At 36.4% G+C, this 26,900-nt stretch overlaps 1 protein-coding gene across 1 annotated transcript, besides 1 other annotated feature; it reads right to left on the bottom strand.

Moving 5' to 3' along the window:
• Window positions 1–2,679: 2,679 nt before the first annotated feature.
• Window positions 2,680–19,896, bottom strand: CG42598 (uncharacterized protein; the record flags this gene model as incomplete). The annotated part of the gene is made up of 4 exons (NM_001170386.2): window positions 19,767–19,896; window positions 4,413–4,782; window positions 4,185–4,357; window positions 2,680–3,164 (listed from the first exon to the last, which is right to left on the bottom strand). Exons 2-4 carry the CDS (start codon window positions 4,775–4,777, stop codon window positions 2,680–2,682), a joined length of 1,023 nt encoding a protein of 340 aa, NP_001163857.2. The 5' UTR covers window positions 4,778–4,782; window positions 19,767–19,896.
• Window positions 19,897–20,680: 784 nt separating this feature from the next.
• Window positions 20,681–21,534: a mobile genetic element.
• Window positions 21,535–26,900: the final 5,366 nt, after the last annotated feature.

The following is a 26,900-nucleotide window of genomic DNA, read 5'->3' on the forward strand; positions in this document are numbered from 1 at the left end:
AATCACAAGAGACACCTGTAAAATGTACCGGTATAGCTACTTCCAGTGCATTTTGTGGAGAGTTCTCGTAGCTGTGAAGTCGATGCATGAATGAGGTGGCGATATTTGCAGTGGGTGCTCTTCCCAGCGAGCCCCATAACTGACTGGCCACAAACAGTAGTAACGAGAAGCCATCACTGGAACTTCGTCGAAGAGTCTTGCTGGTAAAATCTTAGGACACTGATTTTGTTGCACGTTCATGTGAACTAATTTGGTGCTTTTCTGCGTTCGTTTGGACACATCATTAGGTTCTGAAAGCGAATTCGATTGGATTGGATTCGATTCGTGTTGGAGCAAGTTTCTTGAACTGAGGCGCTTATTCCTCAGCGTCGAACACACTAAAGCAGTGTTGAATTTTTGCCTGTCCGAAGACAGGAGGACATTCCTCCTCGATCAACTTTGGCGGTCTTTGGGAAGCGGCAGTAAAGACTGCCCAGCATCACTTTTATCTGTGGGCTCTTTCATTTTGACTTTCGATGAGATGAGAACCCTTATTTGCGCATTAATAGTATCATAGGATAGCTTACAGCGAACAGGCTTCCTGCAGTATATTTTCTGGTCCCGATGGAAGGAAGCGATCGAAGTGGCGCACTCCCAAGCCTGGGTTAGTTGTGAATGACATGGTCCTCGTTAAGGATGAAAACTTGCCGCCAATGATGTCGGGTCTCGCAGCCGCCAGCAGTAATGCTAAACTTATGTCTTTAATTATAACCAACATTGGAGAAACAATTAGTCTGCGGCACCTCAGCATTCTTTATGTATCTAAGCACTCCTCTTTCGAGAGGTCTCTCTTGTACTCTCTCGCACCTACATCCTTGGCTTAGCGTTCTGCTGTTCGAAATACAATTATTCTGTTCTCGCTTTCGTAACCTATGCAGGCGCATAGCAATGAAAATAAACATAACTTTTTAGATCAACAAGCTTTTGGAACAGGATTTTTATTTTCTGTAGTTTTATTTCCAAGAGAGTGTATCCATAAGTCCACTTAGGCAACTTTTTGCCCTAATTTTAGCGCCTTCACTGTTCAGGCAATAAAGGATTCTATGACTAACGTCTACGTTATCAAAAGAAGCTATGACAATTTATATTTAAGAAATTTGGGAAGCAGGCGTATAATGATATGTTTTATGTGTTCTATGTGTTGATTGTAAATCAAAACATGCATAAACTATCTGCTAATTACTGAGAATTCGACAGATTTGCTGACCCTGAAGCCAGGTCATTTATTTGCAAAACAAAGTAATAGCTCAGAGAGCTTGTACGTTCGGCTCTTCGCCGACATGGATACCATGGTGGGGCCGCATGATGTGTCGTCCGTTAGGTGCAAGTTGGTTCAAATTGTTCAAATTTCGACCCAGTCATGCCCAAGTACTTATCTATCCTACTGCTGTCTGCGGCACTTGTTGGAGCTGCCAAGCCGATCATCAGCTGCAGTACACCAACGCAGCTGTCCCAGTATTTGGGAAAGTATGTCGTGCTACTCTTCCACCCACTTGACTTCACCCCAAGAAAGGGGTCATTCGGCCCCCATTGATTCTTTAAATTAAAAGGCTTTTTATTCTACAAGGCTATTTTAATCAATTAACCTACCATTGCTATACAACCGTAGATCGATCCTTTGAGCGCGTAAAATATAAAAACTTATGAGGACAAGTTGAACTTCAAGTTGAAAACTGATAAAATTTACTTGTGTAAGCCCGCAATTCAGTTTTCTTATCAAAACTTATTAAGTTTCTAATCTTCTCATTATATTTTGTTATATCAATCGAACCGTTCTTAGCGGACACTAATTAAAACCCAACCCTCCTAATATAAACAATAACACAAACAGGCATATAAAGTAAACGTTAATATCCGCAAGCCAAGGTCTGCCAAGATAACAGTAACAGAATTTCATTATCCGTATATAACTTTGACTTCTTCAGTTGTGGTTAGGAAACTCGATTTATTGGAGTCCCTATTGATTTGTTCTTTATATAAATCATCTTTGAGCATACTCCGCCGTCCCACGACAGAGCAGCAATTGTTGTGATCTCACAGATAATCCAGAAATATTATATATTTTCTGAAGTAGTCACAAAATTAAAATGGTTACACAAGTTAAATGGCTCTAGGTTTAAGCGGATGACTATTTGTCGTATTAACCCAAAACAAAAGTGTTACAATTTGTGGGTGCACTACGAACAGAAGAACTCGTTTTTGCGGTCTTGCTGTTCTTAATTTAACCTATCAGTTTGGTTGCTTTTATAAAATGGTTTTCAAAGAAGTAATCTTTAAATAGCAGAAGCCTTATCGACTCCGCTAGTCTATCCGATTCTTGAATATCGGATTCTTGAAGTCTTCCATTGATATTTTTAATTGTAAGTCTTCTTATTCCAGTAGGTTCATTTTAATTATCCCTTTCGCGTAAAATATAACAATTATAAGGATAAGTTAAACTTGGTTTTCTATAGTGCACACCTTAACATAGAACAAAGAACAATTTGTAATAAATATTTATTTAATCTCTTTTTAACATAAACTAATTTTAAATGTTTTTTTATTAATGTGTTTAAAAGTTATTAACCATGCAAAAATATATTCAACTTACAGGTATTTATACTGTGCTTGTTTCATTTACTAAATTTTATACTCCATTATTTAATCTCCTAATTTGTGGACTGGGTCGTCTAATTTATCATTGCTAAGGGTAATATTTTTTTTAAATAGATCACATATAAAATTATTGTGTTGAGATGAATTCCAAAATAAATATTTTTTTTGATTATTACAAAATTGTGGAATACAAAAGCTGTTGTGATTGTGAAACTTGATACTCATAACAACAACGCAAACTAATATTAGTATTAACAGTAGTAAAATGATGCAAATATACTTTAATTTGTAACTTTGTATATTAACAGTATTATGTTTCGTGTTCGCAGACATTCCATTAGATTGTGAAGGTGGTGGGTTAATAGGACTTAGATATGGATGCAAATATTCTGTAGTTAAGGCAATATCAGAGCACGAACGAAATTCTTCTTGTGGACCACATCCAATAGCTCCTATACCATTGCCACACATACCCCAATTGTTGCCGGCAACATAACGCCATTGCAGAACACAGTGTTCACATGTAAAATCTGCAATGTGTATTATGAAATAGTTAATTTATTATTAACAATATATTAACAAATTTATTAAGAATTACGTTTAAATATCTTGCTGTCCTTGTTATACCCGTTACTAGTAGAATAAAAGGCTAGATTCGTGAAAATGTATGTAACACGCATGTATGTAAGGAAGCGTATAATATTATTGATCAGGATCAATAGCCACGCCGATCTGGCCATGTCCGTCTGTTCGTCCACCCGAATGAACGCCTCGATCTCAGGATCATTAAAGGCTAGAAGGTTTACTAGCATACAGATTCTAGAGACATAGACGCAGCCCAAGTTGATCCATGTTGCCACGCCTACCATAACGCCCACAAGCCACAAGAACTGCCACTACCACACTTTTGAATAATGTTTTTATAGTTTTTCATATTCATATATTAGTCATGTATTATTATCTATCGAATGCCAAAATAATTTTGCCACGCCCACTATAACGATCAAAAACCGCCCAGAACTGTCACGCCCGCAAACTGCCCAGAAGTGCACCTCCCACACTTTTGAAAAATGTTTTGATAGTTATTCATATGTTTATTAGTCTTGTAAGTTTTAATCGATATGCCAAAGAACTCACACCCCCTCTAAAGCTCAAAAAAGTACAAAACTGCCATGTTTTTTTCTTCGTTTTATTGTTTGTCCTGCCAATGTTATCGGTATACCAAAAACACTGTGTTCACGACCCCCCCTTTCACCAATAAGATTAATTTTTTCTTTTATTCTCCAATATTAAATATCAGATCAGAAAACTTATGAAATTATGCGTTCGCATTCCCACACATTCTTCTTGATTTTTATTCAAAATATTTACAAATGAATATGAATATAAATTTGAAATAATTTTTATAGATAGTATTTATTATATATTATATTCATATTTTATATTTTATGGTAAATCTACTTATCTAGATAATAATGGCAGGCTTTTCTACCAAAGTAAGATTGTGATCTACTGTTAATTTAATATTAAATAAAATAAAATATATTCACCTGGTAACTGTGCCAAAATTTCATATATGCAACTTCCGTTTCGAGGATAAAATCGGGTATCTAGGTCTGATTCATTTGGCTGAGAAGGAGATCCATTAAGAATTGACAATACATTTTCATCTAAGCATGACTGCTTAGCATTTGGATTTGGGCATATTCGAAACTCAAAATATCTGGAAATATAATTATGTATATACTGATTTAAAGAAACACAAAAAAATTAGTTACCCCATATGACTGGCTGTTAATTCTACACGAATCGTCATTTGAGATCCAGGCAAATAGCTCCGCACAATTTGGCCTTTTCCCCAGTGGCCACCATATTCGTGGGGTCGTGGTTCCGGAAGATCCCACGCGTCCCCACATTCTCCACATTTACCGCCGTTTCTTTGCCATTGCCGGCTAAGCCCTCCGCAGTTGAGTTCATGGTCATTATAGTCTGGTGGTGTTTGAAATCCAAAACGCCAAGCTGATGCTCTACCTGGTGGTTCGACCAGTCTGCCATGGCCATTACACGACATTGCAAAAATTGAAGCAGCAAAAAAGAAGGCAATGTACCACTTGATTACAAATACCATGTTCGTTCCCGTCATAAATGCTTTAAATATAAACAAAACTGAATTACGATATAAATATTTTTTTATAGTCAACGATTATTATCAAATAATAACGAGTTGAATTAATTATATCTTATAAGTAATATAAGTAGCTTCTAATAAAGTTGCGCACTTAAATCTGCAGAAATAAATAAGTTTTACGTTACGCATAGAAAACGTAATTATCTTCTATTCAGTAAAAACGTTTATCAAAAAATAGGTGGTCAGTATGAATTCGTATATGTACATTTCGTAAAATTACAGTTTTTTTATGTTTTGTATGGTGCATTTACGGGATATAAAGTTACTTAGATTCTGGAGAGTAAAATTACTGAAAGAGACGTTTAAAATTGAATGGAAACTGAAAGTGACACAGAAAAATGTCAAAATGTTTGTATAAATGGAAAAATGTTTTTAAAGCTATTTGCGTCGACTTATGGAAATTTAACCAAACCCGTTTCCAACTTCCCAAAAAAATAAATAAAAATTGAACTCATCAAAAACACTTTAAATTATGTTATGTTGTTATTATTATTTTTTTTTTCGCACGGGTCCCACGGCCACACCTCCCGCCCAACCGACCGAGGGGCGCGTGTATCGTACGGCTCGATTTGCGAGAAGATATAGACGCGATATAAAAAAGAGAACAGGAACGAGGAAATGAATAAAATGTAAAATACCTATATTAAATATTACTGTTAGTAGGATCTAATTATGTAATAAAAAAGTTAAAATCGATTGCTTTAAGAGCGGCAGAGAGTCAAGATAACAGATAATAGGATAAAGTCTATTACAGTCAGAACATAAAACTCTGTAAGGGTCATGCAACTCGCCACGAATAAGCTTACAAATAAAGACTGTTCCAAGCATAGTTCTACGGTTAGCTAGGGACGGTAAATTTATTAAAAGTAGTTTACTAGAATAAGGAGGTAATATACGGTTTGCATCCCAATTTAGGCGCCGCAAGGAAATAAGTAAGAAGTTTTTTGGACCGATTCAATGCGGTCCGAGTGGACTGCGTTTTGTGGACTCCAAACAGGTGATCCGTACTCGAAAATCGGACGGACTAACAAAGTAAATAAGGTTTTAGTCAAGTAAGGATCATCAAATTCCTTAGACCACCTTTTTACAAGACCAAGCACACCCCTGGCCTTATTGACAATAGACGAAATGTGGTCAGAAAATTTTAGTTTTGGGTCCAGAAGAACACCAAGATCATCAACTCGCGTTATTCTGTCCAAAGAGCACCCACTTAGAGTGTAAGTCGTGCGTATTGGGTTGGCACGACAAAAGGTCATAACTTTACACTTGGAGCCATTTAAGTCTAATACGTTATCACGGCACCATATTTTAAATAGGTCTAGATCGGATTGTAAGTCCAAATGGCACGAAGTGTCCTTGTACTGGAGGCATAATTTAACATCGTCTGCGTACGTAAGTACACGCGAATGTTTTATTATTAAGGGGAGGTCGTTAATGAATAAGGTAAAAAGAAGCGGACCAAGATGGCTCCCTTGTGGGACACCGGAGGAGGACTTGTTGCGTCCTGCCATTCAGATAGCATGAAATCCAATTTAGAAGATCAACAGGGAAACCTAAAAGATCAAGTTTCCTTACTATAAGGTAATGGTTAACATAGTCAAATGCTTTACTAAAGTCAGTGTAGATGACATCTGTTTGAAGATTATTTTTGAAACCCTGTATTACGAAAGAAGTTAGCTCCAAGGGGTTAGTGTTTGTTGATCTGTGTTTCATAAAACCGTGCTGACACGGTGATATGATTGATCTACAAAGGTGCTGCAAATGAGGAGTGATAACATTTTCAAAAAGTTTTGGGATAGCCGACAATTTAGAGATTCCTCTTTAATTGCTTGCATCCAGTTAAGATCCCAGAGATAAGGTAAACAGTTTCAGTAGAGGCTTGCACAAGGCTTCCGCACAGAATCTGAGCACACAGCCAGGGATTTCATCAGGACCTGGCGAATAGACCGGTTTAACACGCTGAAGATCGTTAAGCAGTGAGCTTTCGTTTATAGTGGGGCAAAATATTATATTCGACTTAGATACCGCATAAGAGTATGGCTGTTCGGAATGAGCTAAAGTTGAATCTGATGTTTGAAAAAACTTAGCGACTAGATCGGCTATTGCCTGATCCGATGTTACCGTAGTGTTTTCAAAAAATAGCGAGGAAGGGTAAGCACTTGTTTTTCGCTCAGTGCTAACGAAATTATAAAACTGTTTTGGATCCTGTGCGTTAAGCACGGTAAAGTTTAACCGAGCGCTTAAATATTTACAAAGGATGGACTGAGAACCAGTATTTTTAAATTTTATATAGAGTCTGGACTTTACATTTCTTAGGTGTGTCAACTCTTTATTAAACCAAGGAGGTTTAGAGATTGACGGATAGTACATCGGAGCACAAGAGTCAAAAAATGATTTAATTGCGGTATAAAACATATTAATCGCATCCGCCATTATGTTGCAGGAGTAAAGATCGGACCAATTAAAGCCAGCTATAAAATTGTTTAGCCTCCGAAAATTTGCCTTGCGAAAACAGGGAATTCGCTTTGTTGACTTCTCTGAATTTACTTTTAATACAGTACCTATGTCGATTGCCACCTCGAAAGTAGGATGATATGGATCTTCAGGTTGAGTAAGAGGTGCTACCCTGGACAGAAACACCCTTTCAGGGCTTGTTACAAAACATAGATCCAACAGTCGACCAAGATAGTTTGGAATATAATTAACTTGCGACCACGATAAGTCGAGCAAGCCGTGAATAAAGTCATGTTGTGCTAAAGGGAGAAGGATATTCGATTGTTTTTCTGGGGACCACATTGTGCCAGGTATATAAAGATCACCAAGAACTACCAATTGGTCCCTGTCAGACAGTTTATTCAAGATGGACTGGATAGCGGACAGAGGATTCTGATATTCTGGGAATATCAATCTTAGCTTCGAACTCTTTTACCATCATACTATCCGGCCAAAAATCACCCGAACATATGGTCGAAATAGCTCGTTTGGGACAGTTATCTTAAAAGATGGTATGTCCCTAGCGTAAGAGAAGTTAAATTTTTTCACTTTTATATTATCGGCTTTTGTTTTGTGTTGTATAAATTAACAGACAACAATTTTAATTATTGCGATTTATTATGCGACTATGCGCGTTCTGATGAGTTTTTAAACTAAAGACAGAAAACTTAAGCTTAATATGAAGTAGCCCGTCTTCTGAAGCAGCGCTCACGGCAGAATGCTGACATTGCGCTTCATACGCTCCGGGCAGTAGAATGTTGGAATGCAGGGGTCATATTTCGCGACTTAGTTGCAGTCGCGCTGACGTTACTGCGGCCGCGTCCGGTCTTATCGTGGAGTTAGCGATTTTGGCTCTGCGCGTGTTAACTCCTCCCCGCGTTAGGTTAAAGTCGTCCTCGGCTTTTCGGGAAGGTATCGTCATCTCGATGCTGGAGTCGGGGTGTCGTCTTTTGACTCGACAGTAACGGATGCCTTGGATGATCCCATAAACAATTAGGAACACGGCGATGGTGACGCCGCTGCTTAAAATGGGTCTCGAAATGATGTCAGATTTCAGACTACCAATATGTTGGAGGCTCTGCAGCGACAGCTCGTGCAAGAACGGCAAGCTTAGTTGATCTCGATGGCTAGTCACATTGATCTGAGAGCAGTGGCCACTGCCGCAGCGGGTTTCTTCTTTAGGACGCCCTGGTGGTTTTCGTAGTGGGTGCCGTTTAGAGATATACGATCGTCATATGTGGCTAAGTAGGTTCCCGAGATCATCTTACTGCTGCCTAGGTTATCTTCGACCCTGAAGGTTGCGTCGTTGATAATCAGGACACCTTCTTCAACAAGTGTCACCGGATCCAGATGGCCAAGGAGAGTGGTGCACTGTGCGACGGTTCCAGACACCAATTGTTGAGCGCAAGTCGGATTCTGCAATCTCTTGCAGAAGGTGGTACTCATGGCTGCGTTACATTCCTTGACGGCGTAGATTCGTGCACCGCATTCGGCTGCTACACTATTATTCTCAAAGTCTAATATTATCTTATTATGTTGAACTGGGAAAACGTTAATTTTTTTACAAACTGTTTCTGGTTTAGGATATTTGATTAAGAAATACAATAAATCGTTGTTCTGAAAGGCTTTAACGCTAGATACTCTTAAAATATCTGCTAAGCTCGTATTTGTGAGAAGTTTATTGGCCAGCTCGTGAATGTCAACACTATCCAAAAAAAAGGGGGCTTATTAAATTTAATTTAGCTAGAGTTACCGACAGTATCAAGTCTTCTAGGTTTGTAATAATTATTCTATTTTTAGCAAGTATACTTTCAAATAGGTGTTCTGAGTCCGCGTTGTCTGTTTTACCATTGACCTTGTAATTTCGTTTAGTCGAGATTGAAGTTTCGTATTTATTTCGATCTGTCTATTTGCTGAATCTATTAATTGCCCTTGTTTAAATTTAATCTGTTCCCAGTCGTCGAAGTCTGGGGTTCCGGCTATTACCTTGAGTGCTGTACCTAGAAGATTTATACTGCGAGCATGTCTATGGTGTACCCTAATCGTAGCTATTAGTGATTCTATGTGCCCCAAGTCAGTAGTTATTAAATTTCGCATATGGTCTTTTCCAAAGTAGTTCAGTTGCCGTCTGGTATCTTCAACATAAGTTTCATATGAAGTTATGTTAGAAGTGTGTCCGAGATATCCGTATCTGTCCCATATCGTTAAGTCACCGTCTATTATAGGTATGTAGTCTGCGTGTGAATAGTCATTAAGTTTCATAGTCGTTATTGTCAAGGTGATTGCGGAAGCCAGCACACACAAATATCCTAACCTGTAATAAAAATATTAAAATTAAAAGTACTATAAGCGATGAAATTTTTTATTTATTTATATTTGTTTTTAATTTTTTTCTTGGGTTTACTTAAGGTTGTCCTTATGGACCACCCTCCGTTTTATTAGAACCGTCGTACCTAAGTCAGCATCAATGGCTTCTTCCGTGCACAGTGGTGACAGTTTATTACCCAATCGTTTGTTTGATTTTAGCCATACTTTTTATGGATTCTATCTCGGTTCATGTACCCAAGTTGTTTTTCTTGCGCAAGTACAATTTTATCCCTAGTTTCTGTTAATAAATCCGAAGGGGCGAAGTAAACTAATTCTGTCGGTTTTCTGTTTGTTACTGAGTGAATTGACCTATTATACTCAATGGTCGCCAAAAGGATTATGTCCCTGGTTTCGTTAAGGTGTTTATCTATTTTTAGACAACGGGCTATTTCTGTAAGGGTACTGTGGAATCTTTCCACTTGACCATTAGAGGTGCTGTGGAGTGGTGGGGCATTACAAATCTGAATATCAAAATTGTTTAGTATATTTTTTATTGTTTCGGAATTTAAAGATTTTTCGTTGTCGCAATAAATTATCCTTATTTTGGGAAACAGGTTTACCAGCTATAAAATCGGTTCCTTAACGTAATATATTGGACCGCAAATTTTGAGAGTTTATCGACGCATGTTAAAAAAAATGTTTTGTCGGTACTAATAATGTCAACATGTAATATTTCCCCAACATATGATGGGATTGGGGTCTCACCCATCGCTTGCTTGACCGGATGTCGATTATATTTACCCATTGAACAAACCTTACAGTTTATCACAATCTCTCTTGCCAGCGAATTCATCTTTGGGAAAAAATAGTCCCGGAGAATTAGCTTCACATTTTCCTGCGCTGCTCGGTGCGCTCGGTTATGCTCTGCAATAATTATTTATCTCTATTCGGTTTTATCGACAATGTCTATCACGATATTTTTGGAGTGTCGGAGTGTGGTTGACGGAAACGCTTCTACTAGACTGTGTTGTATGAATGCCAAAATGGGTAGGTCGCAATGTATTGCGTTAACTACTTTGCACTGTTTGCAAAAGTGTGTTACGGTCGACAAATCTTATAACGTGCCTGGTTTTTTCCCTGAACAAAATAGTAGATCTAACTGATGTGGCGTTAGATTCTTCAATTACGATCTGGTTCCTAAAGCAATTTACAGGCTTTTCGGTCGTTTCGATAGTATAGGTAAGGGATTATTCGCTATGTATTGTGGCAATATCAGAGTTTGGGCAATCTTCGAGTACGTTTACATTCTGGCGAGATAGGGCGTCTGCCACGAAATTCTCTTTGCCAGGCTTGTAAAAAATATTTGCGTTGTGCTCGTCAATAAAAGCTTTCCAGCGTTTTATCTTCGCATTTGGGTTCCTATCCGACACGGCAAAAGTCAACGGTTGATGGTCCGTGAAGATATTTAAATTCTTTACGCCATATAAATAATTTCGAAGATTTTTTAGGGCCCAAACAATGGCCAAGTGTTCCCTCTCATTTGTTGCAAAGTTTACTTCGTTGTCTCGTAATGTTCGAGAAATCAAGGTAATTGGACGTCCGTCCTGAGACAACACCAAGACCGTGCCCTGAGGCATCCATAGTTAAATCGAATGGTTTTTTAAAGTTTGGGTATGTTAAAATAACGTCCTCAGAGGCTAATACGTCTTTTAGTCTATTAAAAGCCCTTAGTTGATCTTGTGTTAATTCAAGGTTTACTTTCCTTGAATTGTTGTCACTTTTTTTTACCATTTTCGCCTTTTAAGACGTCCGTTATTGGTCGTGCGATGTTGGCAAAGCCTTTTATAAAGCACCTTTAATAGCTTGCTAGCCCCAAAAACGATCTGAGACTAAACAAGGTTTTTGGCGGTTTGAAGTCTTTTATGGCCTGAACCTTACTTGGCGAAGTTTGAATCCCGCCGCGGGATACCGTGAATCCCAGATATTCCACGCTCTTTTTGAAGAACTTGGATTTTTCTTGAGACACCCTCATGCCAGCCGTCTGAAGACTGTTTAACACCCAATCGATGTGTTTAACGTGGTCTTCTTTGTTGTTAGAGAAGATAATTACGTCGTCGACGTAGACATAGCAGGTTTTCCCTACCTGCTCTCTTAAGACATCATCAATGGCTCTTTGAAATATGCTTGGCGCATTTTTCAAACCAAAAGGGAGTCTACAGAATTCATATTTTCCGTTGTTTACGGAGAAAGCGGTTTTTTCCCGGTCCCTTTCCGCTAATTCGATTTGACGAAATCCCGATTTGAGGTCAAGAGTAGTAAAGTACTGTGCCTCGCCCATATTTGATAATATGGTTGAAATACTTGGGATGGGGTACTTATCATCAGTCGTTTTTTGGTTAAGTTTACGAAAATCGATGACCATACGCTTTAGCTTTAGCTTGATTGGTCTACCCCCTTTTTATCGACAACCCAGACCGGGTTGTTGTAAGGTGATTTGGACGGTCTTATTATGCCATTCGCTAGAAGTTGTTTAACCTCTGCGTTGACAAACTCGGATACGCCCATTGGGTAAGGGTACAGTTTAGAATATACTGGCTCCCCGTCAGTTCGTATTGTTGCAACTGTATTGATATTGTAGGGCAGGGACTCATTAACATCTGCAAATGATCCTGTTCTTTTATTAATCATTTTGTTAAAGTCATCTTTAATGACTTCAGGAACATCGCCATCGTCTATTTTAATAAAGTTTACGTTCTGGCATTTTGTAAACTTGATTGGCTCTAAACCGCGATCATAAGTGATACAATTTTTTTCTAAATCAACATTGGCGTTAATCTTTTTTAGTAAGTCTAGACCAATAATGCCGTGAAAATCACTTAGATTTTCTAAAATAAAAAAAATATGTTTTAGTTTTAAAAAGTTGAATTTGGCACTTCCGTTCAATTCTTGTATGACCATGTAGTGATTTTACCTGTAATGGCTTGTCGACTGGCACAAAGTGTGGCAGCCCTAGAAGTGGCTTAATGTAATTTTTCGAAGTCCCTGTATCGATAAGAAGTTTTATGGTCTGCGCTGCTACTGTACGTGTGATGTACGGAAGCAGGGAGTGACCCCTAAAAAATTACAGCTTTCGACCTCAGACAAATCGTCTTCAGCCGCATTTGCCTCGGATTCTGCCTGTTCTTCGTATTCGTTTTTTTGGTCTTGGGGCATGTGGTTAAATGATTGGCGACTTTTCGCTGAATGACCACCTTTAAAATTTGTTGCTTGAATGGGCTGTCTAAAGCGTGATGACGTGTCTACTTCCATGGGTTCGGAAGTTGATTCTTGTGGCTTCTGGTAATATCTCTGTCTAGCGCTACCTGAAGTGTTCGGCTTTTGACCGTTACCTTTCTGGTAATGGGGATTTTTCCTAAAGATAGTGGGAGCGTCGCTCTCTTGCTGGGGGTTTTGACGCGAACCTTGGGACCTCTGATTCCCAGATTTTTGCGGTTTTTCCTCTATGTGCCGAGCAAAGTTTGCGGCAAAAATGCTTCTCTCGTTACTTGATTCTGCCTCTTCTGCTAATGCCAGGGCAGTCTGTAAGTCTCGAGGTTGGGCTGGAAAAACTGCCCATTTTAGAGCTTTCTTCAGGCCTGAGATAAATGAGTGAAGTGCATTGTTTCTATATTTGTCATTTAACACAGCTGCCGAAGCTGCGTCGTGGGTCATGAGAGTTTTGTTAGTTAAAAGCGTCAGCTTTCTTTCTATTTCATCGTAATATTTCAAAAGGGGCTGGTCCCCTCCCTTAAAGTACTTAAATCTTGTTGAATTACGTGAACCGGAGTTTTGTCTGAATATGTGAAATCCAGTCTAGCAATTATCGCGTGAAAATTTAAAACTGTATTAAATGATGCTAAGATCGCATCTGCAGATCCTCTAACCTTGTTGCGTATTATGGCAACAGCCTGATAATGCCTAGAACTTCCGTCATAAGCTTCGAAGACTTTATATGCGGCGTTGGCCGCTTGGCGCCAAGAGATATAATGTTCTTGTTTGCCGTCGAACTCAGGAATAGATTTAACTATGTCTGGGGGCTCTTCACATCTAACTTCTGGTATGATTTCTATAGGCTTATAAGCTGTCACCTCTGGCGCAGTAGCCTTTAAGGCGTTCAGTTGTTCTGTTAAAGTTGCTATTTTTTGGTCAAATATTTGTGCTTGCTCTGCCAGACAATTTCGTATGTGAAGGTCAATCTGTACTGATTCTTGTTGCGTCATTGTGCGGTTTTTGTATTCTTGGTAAGAGGGGATATTGTGTTCTAAACTACTGTCGCTAAATCTTTTCTGCATGGCACAATGAACAAATCACTTACATGTATTTCATTTCTGGGTAACTGCTTAAACTACCGATGCGTGCACTTGTTGATTTGTTGATTTTTTCTTTACTCTCTCAACACTTCGTGTTGGGGTTCTATTTTTTTTAACTTGTATGTTGTTTTAACCGTTTTAACCGTTTTTTTTCTTTTTAATTTGTATGTTGTTTTAACCGTTGGTTTAGCTTTTTTTTTTATTCTTGTTTTCACTTTGTTTGCTTCGCACTTTTTCGTTTATTTGTCACAGCTTTGGCTGGTGAACAAATATTGTGAGTTCTATAAGAGTGCCGTGGGCGCCAATTAACAGACAAAAATTTTAATTATTGCGATTTATTATGCGACTATGCGCGTTCTGATGAGTTTTTAAACTAAAGACAGAAAACTTAAGCTTAATATGAAGTAGCCCGTCTTCTGAAGCAGCGCTCACGGCAGAATGCTGACATTGCGCTTCACACGCTCCGGGCAGTAGAATGTTTGGCTGGTGCTGGAATGCAGGGGTCATATTTCGCGAATTAGTTGCAGTCGCGCTGACGTTACTGAGGCCGCGTACGGTCTTATCGTGGAGTTAGCGATTTTGGCCCTGCGCGTGTTAACTTATATAAGCCAATACATCAGACGATGTTTGATCAGGGGAAATATGAGAAACGAAAATTTGTTTCTTTAGTGGAACCACCGCGAGGGGTTTTGGCCCTGCAGATTGTATTTCTGAAGTGCCAACTTGTGCTGGTAGTCCAGACTCAATGTTCCCTTGTGGTGGTAAACTAATCGGGACAGGTGGAATTACTGGTTGAGAAACCAGTGCAGATAATTCGGAATCTTTAGCGGCTTTTTTGCGCTTTGGAGATTCATCTAATAGCTTAAGGGCATAAAACTGTGAATTAAGCGAGGAAAGAAGATCATCGGCTTGACGAAAACTATCTCTAGTTACGCCAAAACTGTTGATCAGTTCTTTCAAGCCACCTTTAGTTTGGCGCATAAACGATTTCATCTCGTTCGCAACCACAAGGCAAGCATTACAACAGTAATTTAGATTTTTACCCTTTTTACCCCTAAAGCCAGCGCACTTAGTATGCACCATTCTATCACATAGCCAAGAAGTCATTTTTGGCTGCTCAGGTTTTATAGCCTGGCAACAATTTTTATAAAAGCAGACAACATTTACGGTTTCCATGTTTATCTAAAATCAGACCACTGTGCACGAAAACACAAGATCAAAAGTTTCAAGAGAGCTGTTAAAAGAACCGCACGAGAACAGTCTGCACGCTGAGAAATTTAGATTTTGTGTGGGAGAGCGAAAGAGCGAGAGAGTGAGAGCGGAAAGTGCAGTTTATGTGCATGCAAAAAACAACACGCACAAAAAACGCACAAAAGGGAGAGTAAACAAAACACAAAGACGAAAAATGCAAAATACTTTGTTTATTTGTTTAAACTACTGCAAAGGACTCACAAAAGAATCACTCGCGAAGGGAAAGAATCACTCTTTAATAATTATGTTTAAAATATATGATAATTAGAGAAGATTATTAAAAACCACGGCTGGTTCGGCAAACACAAAATAGGAATCGGGTCGCAAAAAAAAACACGACCATTCGCTTTGAAAGCCAAATGAAATTGATGTTCTGAAATTGTAAGCCAACTTGTAACGATTTGTTTTAAGTTATGCCTTCCGAAGAAATCAGTACAGAATTGGAAGGTCCTTAACAGATTAAGTCAAAGCTGATTGAGAAGGATAGAATATCTTTGCCCGTGCTAAAATGATTAGTTTAATCACGAAGACCGACAGTTTCCAATTTTATCTAACAAGGGCTATTTGGAGCTTTGCAATATTTAAGCTTTTATACCGTAAACGGGTCCTCCATAACTTGCTTGCATTTGTGAATCACCAATAAAACTATTCAGCTATTCCCTATGTGATCTACAACAAAAACAAGAAAGAACGCTTTAGTTCAGCTCCTCCACTATCAGATACCTCTGTCGAGGCTGGTAGGATTGCTTAAAAGAAATTTTACAATTTTGTTTAGATCGATAAAAATTGGCAAGAAAATAATTAAATCAAGTATGTCAAATTCGTTTTCAAAAAAAAATAGGAGTGATAGTTTTTAGCGAGTTGTGAGCGTTAGAGGGCGAGTGGTAAAATCAGTAAACAAATTTGCGCTGCGGTTATATCCTCGGAATCTGTATGCTTAATCTCATACTAATTAAAACCCGATACTCCCAATATAAACAATATCACAAACATGCTCGGTCCATCTCAAGTAACCGTTTATATCCGCAAGCTAAGTTCTGCCAAGATATCAGTTTACTATATCATCATCCGTTTCTTAAGAACAGAAAATATTACTGACACACGCTTGCCTAATTCTAGTATCCATCCTGAAGGACGAACAGACGAAAAGAAAGTAATATAAACTAACGGACATAGCCGACTAGTGATCCTGATCCAGAATATATAAATTTTAAATAGTCGAATAGTAGAGGCTGATACGTACTTTTCATTTAATCTACTATACACTTTAGTAGTGTTGGGTAAACCTAGTTCAATTTGGGGAATAAGTTCGTTCGTTCGTTTAAAATCAATGAACTAGGTCGTTCATTTAGTTCAATTGTTCAAAAGTTCAAATAGTTCAAAATCTTCACAAAATTTATTTCATACAATGCTGTCATTGAAAATTAATATTTTTTTTTCAATTTATGTCTTATATACATACATACATAATAATAATAAGAAATAATAAAGAGTTTACAACTATATTGAACTAAGTGAACTATATTGAGCAAATAGTTTGCATTTGCTAAAGATAAATTAAGAGCAGCGTGATATTCCCGGTTCCCGGAAGAGAACATGGCGATCGAGCTGATTAGTTCCCCGAGTCTGGCCCAAAGCAATTGACGCGGCTTTTGTGGCATTATTTTGTCTCTATCGTGGATGCGTCGAAAGACATGTTAAGTCCGCTCCGAAATAATTAATTAATTTAAGTAGTGTTAAGTTTGTAGTGATTTTTTATATGTGTTTGTTTTGTTATAAGTGAGAGCGAGACGCCTCATTTGGTTTAGTGTTTAGTGCAGCCCAAAATTGAAGGGCATTTGAGAAGATAAAAAATGAAATAAGCGAAAATAGAGAAGAAAGATCGCAATTGGCGCGGCATGTCTCCATATTATTTTGTTTTTTTTATTGTTAACCTTTTATTTGCATAAGCCTTGAATTCCACAGGAAAATCACCCGGAAGCGCTTTTGTCTGCGGATTTCCAAATGTGGGTGTGTTTTTTTAACTGATTTATTTAATGAAAAAAAGGCATGAGATAAAAAAATATAAATATATATAAAATGTATACTTATAAACCCCTAAGTATTAGTAGGATCAGTATCGTTTTCAAGGCCAAGGTCTCTAGCAGACCGGAATGGTGGAAATGGCTCTCAAGGGCAAAAATATGCTATTTGTCTTTACGATTTACAGATTGATACGACTTATTTCTTTTTTTCTTTTTGGTCCGTTTAATTTTTGGCTGCTGGCTGTGCACACGCACATATGTCCGAAAATAAATGTTTGTTTACTTTTTAAATGATTTTTGGAGGTACAAAATTGTTTTTCCCCCCTAGAATTATTTCATCTAAATTAAGTGTTCATTTTAAGGGAAATCGAAAGCTGTTAATTGAAATATCATATCCTCCATTCCGTTGTCTGTGTCGTAGTTGGCGCCCTTTTATTAATTGTCGTAGCACGCAACCACATTGATGATTTGTAGAATGAAGTTAGGCTGAGATTCCAGGACGAGACCCCATATAACCGACAAGGAGCAGCTGGACCTTTGCGCGTGCGTCCTGAAATATATGTCACCAACCTAGCCTTGTAAATCGTTACGAGAGAGATAGAAGGAGGCGTGCCTAGATGCTACCGCAGCACGTCTGCATAGATAACGAATGATATTAATGCACACCTGAAGTATCCAATGTGGCAGTTCTATAAATGTAAGGTTTACTGAAGGTTGCGACACCCGTCATTGTGATTTTGATATTTTTATGACTGAAGCATGTTTAATCGGTATCATTACCGATAAAATAATTCTTGATTCTAGAATGAGAAGAAGTAGACGAGGAGAATAGTGCAGTGGTCTGACAAATCGGTACCAATCCCAAGATGGACACCCTCTAAAACGAATTAATCGGATTGCTTAAAAAATGTTGTATCTGCCGATCTGAGCAACATTTAAGGATTTGCTGAAATCGACAACTGATTACCTATGAAGTCCTTCTATGCAGCCAACTACCAAAGTATATTTTGCGCCTTGGAGACACCTCCAACAGCTTTTGACTATTACCTGACGTCTTTTGTGTTGAGAGCTGTCATTTATATATATATTTTTTTTATACTTTAAAAAGCACAGCTTCTTTTGGTTTGGTCGTTTTGTAGGTGAAAGGATGGGCGTGGCCACAGTATTTTTGGTATACACATAAAAATTGGTAAGACAAAGAATAAAACGAAGGAAAATCTAAACACTTTTCAAAAGTGTGGGCGCGGCAGTTTTGAACGCCCACAATCCGCCAAAACTGCCACGCCCGCACTTTTGAGAAATTATTAATTTTTTGTAGGGATTAAATCATTTGTTTTACAAATTTCTATCGATATGCAGAAAACATTTTGTCCACGTAAACCGTGGCAACTAAAAACCGCCCAAATTTATCTTGCCCACACTATGGACCATTAAAATTAATTCGGATATTCCCAGTTGGAGTAGTGGAGTAACAGCAACAGTAACAGTCCTAAGACCCGAATGCACCTCCCTCGGCCCAAGTCCTTTTCCTGGAGAAGGGCACTTATACGCTGATGTAATATACTATACTATACTATATACAAACTATACTATATACAAAGCCATACAAGGATTGCAATTACTAGATGAATCCTATGTTCATGGTTTGAAGCGCTGAGATATGACAATAAATAAAATTAAATTGTCTCTGTTGACGGCAGTTGTGGTTTTCCGATCTTAAGAAGTGATTTTGGAAATTATTTAAAAACTACATTTGGTAAATGACTATTGGTTAGGTTGTTTGGCCACTTTTTGAAGAAGCAGGAATTTCCCGAAAACGGGACAAATAAATTCTTTTAAAATTCAACACGAGCTAGTTTAGTGATAAACTACTAAAAATATCTAAATTTTTATAGAAGTGTAAGCCGTTGAAATGTGAATTTGGTTGAAATTACAAATTTTGAAACATATAGCACCGTAGCCTTAGACCTGATACACAATTAAATTTAAGTATTTATATATTTTTATATTAACCGCTCAACTTGAAATTTTAATTTCGCTATTGGGTTAGAAAGGGCTACAAACAATTTTGTTAGGCTTCTAATCTATATCAATTAGGCTCATATTAGGCTTCTATATCTAATCAAAAAATAGTGTATGTTTGCGGGTATATATTATAATTTTAACAAACAAAATGCGGTTTGTTCGCATTTCGGAAACAAAAACTACACGATTTTTTTTAGACAGAGGACCATTCCATTGCATATTAGTTTCATTTCAAAATGTCTATTTTGAATAAATCCGTTTATTTGGGTTTTTTCATTGCAGAAAATGTGTTCACCATAATTCAAATTTAAATTCAAATTCAAATTTTGTTTAACATCAGAATACATTGTCTTTAACTTTTATCGTTCATCCCTGTTCATCTCAAATTGGTAAAAGTTAAAAATTTGTTGTTTTTCATATATGTATAATTGTTTATAATATGGTTAAGTCTTTTCGATGTATTTTTTCGCTAATTATCATTAAAGAATGACTTACGAAAAGTTCGTTGTTAAGCAAAATAAAGTTTATCAATTTACTTCATGTTAACACGGTTCTTTAAGCTTAAAGTTAAACTAGTGATATTTTTTGTTATTCGTCATTCCATAAAATGGGGTGAGCTTGAACTGACTATGCTTAATACGTGTATATGTATAAAATATTGCATATACTTGTGATCTACATATATACATATTATTAATAATAATGCTTGTTTTAAAAGTCACTCAGATGATAAAACATATGTCGACTCAATTTTTTTGACTTATTCCGTCTATTTCCCTTTATGTATAAAATGTTTTCTCTTCTGCTAGATCTATTTCGATAGACCAGTATTTAAAATTGGTTTTTATTGTTCAAAAATTGTTTAACCGATCTGGGTTAATCTTTTTGATGACGATACACATATTAAACCGACATCTCGATTTTTAGTTTGATGACATGTTTTCCTGGCAAAGATAAGGACAGAATTGTTATATTAGCCTGATAAGGATCATACTACTCGATATAGCCATGTTCGTGTGCCTGTCCTTCATCGTGTGTAGTGGCGACTGAAGCCGAACCCCTTATGTTAGATCACTCTGAAAACTCCTGATAGGAAGCTTGCGCTCAGCTGTGACATTCTAATTTAGGGTCATATTAAATGCAGTATTATGCATGGCCTAGACCCCGGCTTTAGTTCCGTTATATTTTTTTATCTAATAAAATAGTTGTGGAGTCAAGTCGTGAAAAGTTCATGTTTTTGAGAAATTATAACCTGCGGGCGTTGAAATTTTTTTAGTGCTGAAAGATATTATTAGCGCAAAAATTTAATTTGGAAAAATCTTCTCTTCTAATGAATACACTACGAACACCTAATGGTGTTGCGGAAGTAGACAATTAAGTATAAGAGAGAAAAATCTTACCGGTTTTACCAAAGACACTAGAATAACAAAATGCGTAACGCCATACGATTTTTTGGAACATGATTTTTTCGCCGTGGCTCTTTAGGTGGCTCCAGGCTCTCTTGAATTTTTGCTCTTTTCTACGCATACAGTGATGACAGACAACTGTATGTGTGCACACGTATGCTCATGCATTGTAAATTTCACAAAATATGCCCTTCACCTTAGAAGTTCTTAGACTTTAAATCTATATTATTTTTGATCAATTGGCAGCATGCGAAAAATTCTTGTTTTGCATTGCCTTAACGTTATTATTATTTAAATATAGCTTAGAAATACTAATAGCCGAATCATAATATCACAAAATAAATTTCAAAAATGACTTTAGATTAGAATATTTGCCATTAGAGTATTCAGCTTGCGGCGTGTGAAAAATGAACAAGGCAATGATCGTTGAGTGCTTGTGTCCGCACTATGTGCCTCAAGATATGACCGAAGCAAAGACACTAGAATAATTCTAGTGTCTTTGGTATGACTTCTGCAATAAACAGTTTTCATATATTTTTTTATAGACATATAATAAGCCAAATAGAATAATTCTAGTGTCTTTGATATGACTTCTGCAATAAACAGTTTTCATATTTTTTATTTAATAAGTTTATATTTTCTACTACGTATTCATTTTATGAAAAATTTATTTCTCAATGTAATTTCTTCTTTTTGGAAAATGTATGTTTTAAAATCTCGATCTGGTCTCTTGTTTTTTCTCACACAAGCAAGAAAATTATATTTTTAGATTTCTTACGCTCTCAGCGTAAGCAAGTGGCTGCATAGTGCTAAACCAATGTATGGCCGTTACGCATCTTGTTATTCTAGTGTCTTTGGTTTTACTCTCAACACACTCTTTTTCAGTTTTTTTCCTTTTTCTAATAAAGAAACTTTTTTAGAAAAAATAATAATTCATGGAACAAGAACATAGAGAAGAGAACTACGCTGAATTGTGGAAAAATTTAAATAACTACTTTTCCTCTAAAATATATTTAGAAACTCGTGATCTTCACATCTATTTAAATATAACTTATTTGAATAACTTTTTTAAAATTTTTTCGAATCTACGACAAAAACAAAAACCCATTGCCTTATATTTCATTTACTTTAGTTTGTATTTATTTATGTACTTATTTAATTTATTATGTACTTATTATTAGGTATAAATATTGTTAATAATAATTAGTTACCACCATGAAGGCAAAAAAAAAATGAATATCTTAAAAACTTAAAAACTGAACTCGGCTTATGTTTCTTCGAACATTGGGCACCAAGCAGCCACTAGACCGTACTCTTAAGGAATGTGGTCATTGGTTGGGTAGGGCAATCCGCGAACACAATTACACAAGTTCTCATGCTTTCCTTACTGTTCTAGAACTGTCTCCTTCCGAATAGATTAATTTGTTTCCTCCGATTTTGTTTACAAGCTCCTATATTCTTTTGTTGCAAGCACGCTTAATTCTTGATCTTTTTCATTAATGTCTGTAGCGAAAAGGATAGTACAAGCAAGACCACAACCACACCCGGCGCCATGAGCTAGAGCCGGATTTTAAAGCGTGCACCGCCATGTACAGGTTCCCCTGCCTTCCATCAATTTATTTCGTTACACGTTACACGTCAACGCCCACAAGACGCCCACAAAACCTACATTGAACACTTTCGAAAATTTAGTTTTTTGTTCATTTTCTTATGTAGTTTCTATCGATACGTCAAATAAGTATCTTTTAAAAAACACTTGCTCTTATGACATACACCAGTCGGCATAAGTATTTTGACAAAATAAGCGCTGCACATTTATCAGTGAAACTTTTAAATGGCTTGATTTGGTAGTGTTGGTTATTTTTAATTTTTTGTGTGTAAGTAATATAAACTTCCAAATTAGCAAACGAAAAATTTTTTATTAAAACTTAAAAAGTTATAACTTAATGAAACATGATGGTTTTTTTGTTCGGTTTTTTGTTCATAAGAGAAGAATATACTAAAAAACACTGAAACAAAAACTGAATTATGGGAAAGGTTAAATAAATTATTTATCCCTTCTCTAGAATATTGTGAGCAACTAGTGTTCTTAGCATCTATTTAATTATAACTTTCATTTAAACTTTTATAAATTTTTTTTAATTTACAACAAATAAACCATTTCCTTATATTTCCTTAACTTAATTAAGTTTGTATTTATATATGTACTTTTTTAATTTATTTTGAACTTATCATTAGTTATTATAAATATTATTATTAAAAATTAGTCACCAACCTTAGTACAAAAATGAATTTCAAAAAAATTAAATACTGAACTCGGCTGATGTTATTCCGGACGTAGGGCACCAAAGGGGCCACTGAAGCCATGCTCTTTAGGAAAGTGGTCATAGGTAGGGAAGGGAAATCCGCGAACACGATTACACCGGTGTTTCGCAGGCAACAAATTCTCAATCTTTTCCTCCTCTTCTAGAACTCTCTTCTTCCGAATATATTAATTTGCTTCCTTCGATTTTGTATAGTGGCTCCTATACTCTTTTGTCGCAAGCACGCTCAATTATTGATCTTATTCATTAATGTCTGTAGCGAAAAGGTATGTGTACAAGCAGGACCACCACACCCTACGCCCTGAGCTAGAGCCGGACTCTAAAGCGTGCACCCGCAAGACTATGCCCTTGCGATTCACAAGAAATGTGAAATTGAATGATTTGCATCGGGACATTATTCTTTACTTCATAAAGGTAGACAAAGTAGCAACATAGTAAGGTCTCACCAAGTCAATCCCGCTAACGGTGAACAATATTTTGGGATCGTGTCCATTAGGGTTCGAAACGACCATATTACCTTCGACAGCTACGCTTTTTTGGCCGAGGGATCCTTGGTGATCCTAATGGACGACGAGTTTCTTAAGGCACTATGGATCCATCAGCCTGTGCTGTGGACCAATCCAACCACCAGGATGGAAAGAGCCCCAGTTCGCTTCAATATCCGAGTCTCTGGGGTAGACGATAACTTAATTAGAAGTAAATATACATATTCGACATTTTCTTAGTATAAGCAGTTTGTCGACCGCCATATCAACTATCATTTCCTTTGGTCGGCATTTTCATTGCTCGTTCTGCTCCATGTCTATGTTAAATATTCTTAACTCCCTCATACACTGCGCGTCACCAGGTTACCGCCCCTTGAGCAAAAATCTTCGATGTGGGATATTTAGAAAACTATTTAAGCGGGAGCTTTGGAAATTTTTTTCCTTAAAAGTTAAAAAATTCTATAACTTGTCGTTTGTTGTTTATAGATATTTATTTAAATAAAAAAGAAAAACAGTCCATACAAGGGTAAGGTAACAGGTAACTTGGGTCATCAGGATAGCGCCCCGTACGATAATTTAAGTTTTATCTATCCATTTCGAAAAAAAATTAGATGATTAACACTTAAATATTTAAATTAGAATATTTTTATATATTTTTTGTAGGTAATCAAAAGTTATTCGGTAATCGATTCCTCTTGAGTGGCATATCATATACCTTCCCATCCAACCATCCCTAAACGTTTTCTATTGTATTAAGGTCCTGGGAGTAAGGTGGCCATTCCAGAACTTTTACAATTCCGCCTTGAATCCATGCTTTTACCGAACGTACAGTGTGGATTGGGGCATTATCGTGCTGAAAATGCCATTCTAGATTTCTAAAAAAGTTTTTAAAGAATGGAAATGCAGTTTTTAATACACAATTATAATCTTTCGCGTTCATTTTTTGGTGTTAAAAACTGCAATTCTCTCTCCTTTACCCTTCGAGTAACGGGTATAATTATAGATGCCGAGGCGGAAAACAGAAAAACAAAAGAGGTGGAGAACAGTACAAGGGTAAGCAAAACCGAAATAATAACAGAAATAAATATAATAATGTTACAAACTTACAGAATCAACAAACCCCCTTGAGAAACAGCCAACGGAAGGGCTGTTTAAGATAAATCTCACATTAAGAATTTTCATTAGTTCATTGGTAAAACTGTTAACAGATGCAGGCGCAGAAAATTTGAAAATGCAACAATACAATATGATTACTATATGCTAGGGAAGGGTATATTTGGCTAGGATTTCATTAAGAAACACAATTGTATATTAGAACTCCCCGACAAAGAATAATGGTTCACCATGAGCCCGTAAAGTTTAAGGAATTTCTGTAATACTAGATAATGAAATAGTTTTGCGAGGGTAGTGCTCCTGATTTAAATAAAAGTAAATAAAATAAATTCTAATCTCCACCGCTTATATTGGTACCTGTTAATACATAATACATATGTAATACATAAATCACATTGGAAAAAAAATTTTCTTTCATATTTGGGTGCCAATGAAAAGGTATTTATTTTTCCTGTATGATAAAATTGGCTTACACTCGTCTAGGCCCACAGTTTATGCCAGCGTAACCCAGTTTCAAAGGGTATTATTGGCTACTACAACCCCCGTTCCTTAGTGGGTAGCGAACGAGAGTTGGTCACGTGCCTCAAGTTGGCCCTGAATGAAGCCATACCCACATTTTTGCCGCAATTGATATCAACACAACAACAAGCATCAATCCAAAAAGGGCTTAATTAAAAGTTCCACCGCGATCTGTGAATTTTTCACATCGTCGAACGTTGTCCGAAATCAAGGCGTTCTGAGTTGCTCTTACTTAGAAATCGTTGCACATTTTATATATTGTATAGATATTTTTATATTTAAATACCGAGTTGAAATCTGCAAGAAATTATAATTGTAAAAGTGAAATCAATGTAATAATGTAGGGTAAAACAACAACAAAACAAAGAAGTAAAATTGGGAAAAAGGAAAGTGACTAGTAAATAATGACTAGTAAAATGATTTAAAATGAAACAAGGAAATCAATTTAAAACAACACTTAACTTAAAACATTTAAAATTATCATTATACTAACCTACCAAAGCAGCACACACCTTCACAAAATATCTTTTGAACGTGGAGAAAATTATGTAAGTGCACCTATTTTACCATTTTTATTATATATCAAATAAATACATTTTAAGTGAATTAAGTGATTATGTGAGGTGACTAAATAAAAGAAAGATAAAAAAAAAATTAAGAAAAAGAGAGATGTGTTAAAAATCAACCCTAGTTCGATATTTCGTTAAATTGCGACTCTGGTATGTACTGCAGTGCACGCATCTTATACATATGTACATATATTTAGTTCTATATGTCTGTACAGTAGTATAAATATAAGTGTAAGAAAACAAAAAGACGATCAGTAATAAATAAACTTTTATAGTGCTCACATGTAAATAATCAACAGTAGACAAGATAATATAAACAAAATCAAACAAAAACAATTAAAGGACCTAGAAACTGACAATAAGATTTTACAAATTCAATAAAAAAGGACAGTTTCCTAAGTAATTTTTTATTGAATTTGTAAGATCGTTTGTTATTTTTGTTAGTTTATTAAGTCTTTGCTCAAGCTGCCTATTGATTATAACCTGTTCGTTGTTATTTGAAATTATATTGTTAAGTGCTTATTCTATTGTAACTAAGTCATCGTGATCAGGGCTTCCGATTCTGTAAGAATAAGCTTACAAAACCAGGCTAGGATTATAAAGGATGAAACCAATAACATTAAATATGCAACACTTTGCCAAATTGAATATAGTAAATACATTGCTTTTAAGTAAAGCAGAGTTAAAACAAGTTGATGAAATAAATATTCAAATTCGGTAAATTGTCACAATTGTCAATTGAAAAGAATTTTCAGATGTATCGATTTTCCAAAATAAAACTATACTCATTTATATTGTAAAAGTACCCAAAATTGAAGAAAAAAAAAATCAGAAGATAATACTAAAACCTGTTGTAAAAAATAATGTCATAGTGCATATCTAAACGAAAATTGAATTTTCCTTTTTCATAAAGAACTATACGGAATACAAAAAGATTGTAAAACATTTAATAATATAAAAATATGTAATAAGAACCAAATTGTTAATTTAAGTAAAACAGATTGTATCCCCAAACTAGTTCAGGCCAAGAACGCAGCATGCGACTTCAGCAACGCTGACCATATAAGGAAGATAGAAAGAGTTGGCGACGGCATAATAATACTTAACAATTTCAATGGAACAGTCACTTGGAAAGACACCAATACCAAGTTAGTGGGCACATACGTAGTTTATTAAATGACAAGGAGTTTGAAAATATAGAAATAACTGTAAT

This window comes from Drosophila melanogaster, chromosome 3L (assembly GCF_000001215.4).
Source record: "Drosophila melanogaster chromosome 3L".
Taxonomy (NCBI): domain Eukaryota; kingdom Metazoa; phylum Arthropoda; class Insecta; order Diptera; family Drosophilidae; genus Drosophila; species Drosophila melanogaster.